Source organism: Tupaia chinensis, unplaced genomic scaffold (assembly GCF_000334495.1).
Source record: "Tupaia chinensis unplaced genomic scaffold, TupChi_1.0 Scaffold000386_1, whole genome shotgun sequence".
Lineage (NCBI taxonomy): Eukaryota > Metazoa > Chordata > Mammalia > Scandentia > Tupaiidae > Tupaia > Tupaia belangeri.
The window spans coordinates 2,127,849-2,135,698 of NW_006159888.1; the positions used below are offsets into that span (position 1 = coordinate 2,127,849).

Below are 7,850 nucleotides of genomic sequence, written 5' to 3' on the forward strand. Positions count from 1 at the left end.
TGTGTTACTCGATTGTTCATGTTATCAAGAAGACTTCCAGTCAATAGTAGGCTATTAGTAATTAAGTGTGGGGAGAATTGAGAGTTACATAGTTTTGACAGCACAAAGGGTCAGCTCCCCAAATACCATGTTGTTCAAGGGTCAACTATGCTTGCTTTTTCTTTTTTTTTTTTTTAATTGCTAGAGAGCACATGCACTCTCCAGAGAAAGAGAAATGGGGTGGAGGGGAGAAGAGCACCCCTTCAACGAGGTGTGGTCATGCATAATCCTTCTCCATTTCAGCATCCTGTCAGGGTGTGGGGCACACACACATACACATACACCTTACATAACTTTCAAACCACTGGGGCCAGGATTCAAACCGTAGTCGGCCATGTGGGATCTGGCTTCCTTAACCAGTAGGGCTATGAGGCCAACTCTTTTATTATATAACTGTGTTTTCTGGACTATGTGATTGCCTTATCTTTGTATTTGTTTTATATTCTGTCTTCATAGGCTAATTTTTTCTAAATGATTATAAAATGTGTCACATACCTACCATCAAATGTCACATACCTACCTATCAAATGCTCTGTTGTGTCATGTAATCTGTCCATGCCCCATTTTTTCCAGAGCCTATGTCCCTCTGCTCCTGAAAGGCCAGTAGATACACTGCTGACATCCTGAATCTCTCTTCTGGCTTGGAGCTCCTATCTCCTGGCTCCCACATCTTGTTGTTCTTGGCTGTAAAAGAAAATATATATTCCATTAGCTTCCTAAAACAGGATTCGTGGGAGATAAGTTTCTACTCTGCCATCAAACTTTGTTGATAGTTTGGCTGGGTATGAGATCTGTTCAGTCATTTCTCTGCATTTTGAAGAACTTGCTTCTTTGATTTCTAACATACAGCATTGCTATGGAAAAGTTGGTCCTATTCTGACAACCAATTCTTTTTTTTTTTTCTTGTCTGCATGCTATAAAGGTTATCATTTTATTTCTGGGTCCAGTCTCCACATTTATTTGTTAGGCACTTGCAGGGCCCTTTCAGTCTAATGAACTGTGTACTCCAATTCATCATCCTCTCCCTTCTGTTTACTCTCTCTCCTTTGGAAGGACTTTGTTCTGGGGCAGAGTTCTGGGGTGGCAGGCAGCATGTGAGATGGAATACTGCCTCTGGTGCTTTAGGAAGGCTTTCAGTGCTGCCTTGAATGGGTCACCTTCTAGTCTTTTCGGAAACCAAAAGGTAAATTGTTCATGAGATCTTGGGTAATTCACACACAAAAAGAAAACAGCCCAGCTGTTGCAATGGCTTACCCTGAAAAGCGGACCCCCACCACACACACCTTTCATGCCAGCTATCTTACTTCCTGTTCCACTTACCTTGGCTGCAGTGGGGACTCACAGGCTCCCCAAGACATTGACACTGCCCCTGCAGACATGGGTAGAGGGGCCTCTGTTCTCCTTACCTGTGTGTGGCCTAGAGAAGATGCCATGAATGTGTGCTGGGTGTGTGCTGGGTGGTGGGGGGATTGGGAGGAATTGGCTTACAATTCCAGCCATAGGTCATTAGTCTTATGCTATCCAGAGCCTCCACCTGTGTATGTGCCCCTGGGTACCTGAGGCAGCCTGTGGTGAGGGTCCCTACCTGGCTGCTCTCCACAGACCTCTCCCTGCATTCCTGTATCAGCAGCCCTTTTTACCTTCTCTTTTTTTCCCCTAAAGTTTATTTATTTCATGAGCAAGAGACAGAAAGGAAGGCTGGCAGGAGGTCACAAGGCAGAACAGGAAAGCAGCAGGGATGGAACTGATCTAGGCTGGGCAGAGGTTCAGTCGCCATCAGACTGGGATGAAGAGGCCATGAGCTGGGCAGAGGTTCAGATACTATTATGCCAGGTGCATGAAATGATGGGGCCATGGGCTGGGCAGAGGCACAGATGTGCCAGGTCAGGGATGATGGTGCCATGGCAAAGCCAAGCAGAAGCCCTCACAGCCCTGGCCCACAATCAACCCCCTTTGCTCTCCCCCTGACTCTTGCACACTCCATATTGCACACCCCCAGAGTGCTGACCTCTGCTCCTTGGGATGCCACAGGGCCTTCCTGTCAGCCACAGTGGAGCTGGTGCCTCATGCTGCCCCTGCCTGCCCCCACCACCACCACCACTACTATTAAACTGGCACATGGGCTGGCCAGGTGGCTCCAGATATGTCCAGGGAACTCCAAAGACCAGAAGGCTTGTCTGCCTCTCCTGGAACCTGCCCACTGCACACACTGTCTCAGCCTGACCCAGGGACACCCACAGTGACCCAGTCTTCAAGGTCATAGGTTTCTGACAGAACTAACCCTACCATCAAACAGTTTCAGGGCAGCTTGCACCTTGACCATTCACATCAGCCAGCCTGCCTGTGTTATAACCTGCTCTGTGGCTCTGCCCCTGGCTCATGGACCACCTTCTCTGGTTCATGAGCAGGGTCGTCTGGAGAACAGGTGACCCTGTCTCCTCTGGGCAGAGGATGGTCTCTGTGAGAACACAGGGATATAGCTGAAGTTACTGCTGGGAGTGTGGCAGGGAGGGCCACTTGGAGTGCTCCCTAATTGAGGCTATTCCACTGTGCATGTGTCCTTGCCCCAGGAGTCACCTTTGGAGCCACCTTGGCGTCCTCATGACTCAGCTGGTAGGGATGCTGGCTGGGTTAGGTGGACACATGTTGTTTAAGCTCAAGCTTCATGCCAGGTGCTGGGAACTCAGACGTGAACTAGCTCAGGCAGTGTGGGGTGGGGGGGACAGGAGGGCACAGGGGATGTCAGGTGAATGACAACTGCCCTGTCTCTCTCTCAGCAGTCTCTGCACCTAAGACAACATTGCAAGCTGCAGAGGGACCCAACCTCCCTGAATAAGGTTTTTCTGGATGTGCCCCAGAGGCCTGGGTGGCCTGCAGTGGTGCCCCACCGCTTTTGTACTCACCAGGCCCCATTGCTGGTCCCCAGAGCGGCCTCACCACCTGGGAGATGTGCAGTCAATTCAGGACACCTGCCAGTGGACCCGAGAGGCACCTTGGCAGTGTGAGGACAATGCTGTGTAGGGTTACAGATGAGTAGGGGCCTTAACAAGGAGCGGCTGGCTGCACTTTCATGCTGCCACCTGGAAGGCTCCTGGGGGTGGGGAAGGCCCCTCCCGCAGCATCTCCCCCCAGCAGAGGGAGATGCTGAGGTGGCAGGCCCTGGGCTCCTAGGCTCGGGCCTGCCTGCTCCACTGAGCACAGCCCTGCAGGAGGAGCCCTCCAGGGGTAGCTTTGCCAACCACTCTGGCATTGATCCCCCAACACACTGGTCTTGCCCCAGGTACATCTCACCACAGGCACATCTGGCAGGCACCCCTACACATATCTCAGCCCCTGTTCACAGGTGGATACCCCCAGCTCACCCTGGGTGCCTGCCTCATAGAAGGGGGGTTGGAGGAGTAGAGCCTTCCTTGAGTCACTTTTCCCTTCATGCAGAGCAGGGGCATCTCAGGGGCAGCTGACTTCTGAGGTTGGACGTTACTGAGAAACAGGACAGATGATGGCTGTCTGAGGGCCCTGGGTCGGGTGGTCTGCCGGTGTCCCTGCCCTGCCATACCTCGGCAGAACACTGAGGGGTAGACCCTGTGACCTGGACTGTGGGAGGCCCTGGCTGGCTCCCTCCTCTGTACCTGTGGAGTAGCTCCTTAGGCAGCACCAGGCTGCCCCATTGACAGCTGTTGAGACCTGCTAATCCCAGGCCGCTAGGAAGTGTCTGGTGGCTCCATCCCCAGAAGGGGCAGGTCAGACGATTGTCCCTCACATGGGGCACTGCCAGGCACCATGGTGGTCACCCTGGGTTGTTGGTATGTCCTGGGCAGATCCCTTCACATCCCTGACCCTGGGTTTTCTCACTTGGAGATGGCAGTTCTGAGAGCTAAGCAGTGGTCAGTTGGCATCAGAAATGCAGTTGCTTGTCCAGGTCCTGTATCCAAGACCCCTGCAGGCGGGCGGCTCAGAGCAGCTCCCGCTCTGCCTTCATGCCCCTTCACGGCTGCCTCATCTCGTTGCAGGAAGTTCTACTACATCACCCTGCTGCGAGACCCCGTGTCGCGCTATCTGAGCGAGTGGCGGCATGTCCAGCGGGGCGCCACGTGGAAGACGTCACTGCACATGTGTGACGGGCGCACACCCACGCCCGAGGAGCTGCCGCCCTGCTATGAGGGCACGGACTGGTCGGGCTGCACGCTGCAGGAGTTCATGGACTGCCCCTACAACCTGGCCAACAACCGCCAAGTGCGCATGTTGGCCGACTTGAGCCTGGTTGGCTGCTACAACCTGTCCTTCATTCCTGAGGGCAAGCGGGCCCAGCTGCTGCTGGACAGCGCCAAGAAGAACCTGCGCGGCATGGCCTTCTTCGGCCTGACCGAGTTCCAGCGCAAGACGCAGTACCTGTTCGAGCGGACGTTCAACCTCAAGTTCATCCGGCCTTTCATGCAGTACAACAGCACGCGGGCGGGCGGTGTGGAGGTAGACGAAGACACCATCCGGCGCATCGAGGAGCTCAACGACCTGGACATGCAGCTCTATGACTACGCCAAGGACCTCTTCCAGCAGCGCTACCAGTACAAGCGGCAGCTGGAGCGCCGGGAGCAGCGTCTCAAGAGCCGCGAGGAGCGCCTGCTGCACCGCGCCAAGGAGGCGCTGCCGCGGGATGACGCCGAGGAGCCGGGCCGCGTGCCCACCGAGGACTACATGAGCCACATCATCGAGAAATGGTAGTGGCAGCAGCTGTGGGGCTTCTTAGGGGCGGGGCCGAGTGGGAGGGACAGACCAGCACACACAGGCCCACCCAAGACTGTCCTGGGGAGAGTCTCACACCTACAGGGCAGAAGGTAAATGCACCCTGAGAAAAACAGTGGGAAGGGTGGACGTAACAGGGTGGCTCTCACTGTTTCTCCCAGGCCGGTCTGAGGAAGCAGCTTGAACAGTCTGAGGGAAGTGGGCAAGGATGCCTCACATGGCAGGGCCCTGGGTGGGCCTCGACCCTGCTCTCCTGGCCCCCAGGTCACTGTCACAACAGCCACAGGTCTGAAAATGAGATAGGCAGTGGAGAGTGGACCTTCGGGGCCAGCAGTGAGCCCCAGACCAACTATGCACACACCGCTCCCTCTCGCCCGCTCTGTCCTTGCCAGCAGGGTTAGAGATCAGCTCCAAGCACCTTTCCTGCTCCAGGCCACCCTGCAGCCCCGTAGCCTCTGGTGGCCTAGAAACACACGCCACCCTTTGAGGGGTCCTCAGAACCAGAGCTCCCCTTCCACCTGTAGCTGACCAGGAGGTCAGGGCTACTTGTCTGAGGCAGAGAAGACCCGAGTCCAGCCTGAGAAGCCCAATCCTCCCTGCCCACAGTCATGACCCACAGTCTAGCTTCATGTTTTGGGTCTGAGACCAAAGCAGACTAGGGGTGCTCAGGCCATTCCCCCATCCTCAGACTGCGGAGGCTGTGGGGAAATGGGTCCCACACTACACCACCCCCTTCTGTGGGCTGAGCACCATGACTGGGGTACTACCACCTGTGTCCAAGCCTCCCCCAACTGGCCTTTGGGGTGACTGCCAGGCAGAGCATGCTCAGATAGGAGGGAAGTGAGGACCAAGAACTCTCTCTGCCTTTGCGATCCACTGGGATTTGAGAGCAGAATGCCCCCAGCCCCAGCACTGGGGCATTCAAGGGCTTGAATACCTCAGCTCCCACAATCCATGTGTAGAAGTCTGATCTAGATTCCTTGCGCTGGAGTGTGGACTCAGCTGCTACCCATGAGCCACACCAGGGCCACGGTGGTTCTGGGATGGGGACTCAGACCTTCGGGTTCTCACCTGAGGTTGAAAGGAGCTCCTCTGTTGCCCAGACACCCAGGCCTCCCTACCCAGCTCTCCCTGTATCTCCCTGTTCCCCGCCCCTTGTGGCCAGCCAGGCCTGTTCCCTGCAGCCCGCAGGCCAGCCGTGGCCCTACCAGAAGCCATGCTGCGTATCCGTTCTAAGTGCTTGCCCTGGGCCTCGTCCCCAGGCGCTCCAGGAGGCACACCCGAGCTGCAGGTGCCCTGGGCTCTGAGCAGGTACACGTGCCCAGAGGCTGAAGGCTGTCGCAGAGGCAGGGCCATGGGCACTGCAGGCCACCTGGTGAGTTTAGTGAGGCCAGGGGCCTCTTCCTGCCCCAGGTGTCACTCAGCCATCCCACCGTGGAGTGAGTCATCACAGGTGGCATGAGGCCTAGACCTCTGCAGCACGGAAGAGCTCAGGTGCCGCCAAGTGAGGCTGCTCGCCAAGCAGAGGCAGCTTGTCCCCTCAGCCCCCTACACTAACGCCTCACCTTGGGGTCCAAGGGAAGGGCATGAGCAGACTAGGGGCACCGTGCCAGCCCTGCAGGGCCACCTCCCAGGGTGGGTGTTACACAAGGCCAGCACAATGATGTGACTCTTTCAAAGGGGGGTCAAGGTCAGCGTAGGGGGCTGTGTTCTAACACTCGTCACTGGGGCAGGCAAGCTCCCAGGAGGAGGGTGGAATGTGTCCGGGGGACCCCTAGGGTCTTGCACAAGCCATGTGGGCACCATGGCCTCCTGTCAGGAGGTGGGCACCCAGCCAGCGACTGGCTCCAGGTGGCCCCTCGTCACCATGGGTTTCCTGTGTGCACGGGCTAAGCATAGGATCTGTTTTGTACATATTGGGATGTGTTGTAACTTATGCCCCGCTGCCCCAACTCACACGGAAGCACGGGTCTCTCCTTATCTCTGCTGCATTGGGGAAGGAGTTCCGTCTTGGGCTAGCACCAGGCCGAGGTGCCCAGAGATGGCAGCAGCTGGCAGTGCCCTTGGCCCCTGAGTGTCTAGCTGGCACTTCCTACTCATGCCGCCTGTGGCAGGGCACAGGTTCCTTGCTACACAGCATCTCCTAGGATGCCCTGGGCCAGGGCCTTCCCTCTCTGAGGACTCTGCCTACCGGGACCCTGCCTGGGCCTGAGAGGACAGCAGCCAGTGTTCTGAGATGATACCGCATTGCCAGGCAGCCACAGGCCTGTAAATGTCCTCTCCTGGAGCGGATGCCAGGGACGGCAGAATCATCCGAGCTGTGAGTTTGAACTGGAAGTGTTTAACTTGAATCCAGGAGCATTTAAAGCTTTATTTATTTATAGCTTCTTATTAAAAAAAAAAAAAAAAAGAAAAAGAAAACCAGGCAGCCACAGGCCTGTAAATGTCCTCTCCTGGAGCGGATGCCAGGGACGGCAGAATCATCCGAGCTGTGAGTTTGAACTGGAAGTGTTTAACTTGAATCCAGGAGCATTTAAAGCTTTATTTATTTATAGCTTCTTATTAAAAAAAAAAAAAAAAGAAAAAGAAAAAGAAAAAGTGTTGATAAGAAATCTTTTGGTTATTCATACAAAAAAAATGAGTTGTTGATGGAAAAGCAAGTCATAATCATTCATCGTTTTTGTCTAGGTCGAGAATGAATGTTAGCAGATGAAATAAACCCTGGAAAGGAGCCCTGTGTGCTGTGATCTGTGGCGCAGCGGCTCGCCGCACAGCTGTGCCCGCCAAGTATGTGCTGTGGTCTGTGGCACAGTGGCCCACTGCACAGCTGCACCTGCCCAGTGTGTGCCGTGGTCTGTGGCACAGAGCCCCGCCCACACCACAGCTGCCTGCCCAGTGCGATTTGCAAACAAGCATCTCCATCTCCAAGCGTGCGTGGGTAAGGAGCAGGCACGCGTCTGCAGATAGCCTTCTCCCTCGGGGCACACAGCCCAGGAAGAGAAGTGCCACGAAGTCAGGCATTGCACAAGTAGAAAGTCCAAGGCCAGGCTTGTGGCCTGGTAGTTAAAGCA

General features: G+C 55.4%; 1 protein-coding gene across 1 annotated transcript in view; it reads left to right on the plus strand.

Moving 5' to 3' along the window:
- The window catches only part of HS6ST1 (heparan sulfate 6-O-sulfotransferase 1), a 36,751-nt gene extending 29,556 nt beyond the window's left edge, over positions 1–7,195 (plus strand). The window contains exon 2 of the mRNA XM_006153674.3: positions 4,050–7,195. Within this exon, the coding sequence (XP_006153736.1) occupies positions 4,050–4,758 (709 nt within the window). The 3' untranslated portion in view covers positions 4,759–7,195. The remainder of the gene's footprint in view (positions 1–4,049) is intronic.
- The last annotated feature ends 655 nt before the right edge of the window (positions 7,196–7,850 follow it).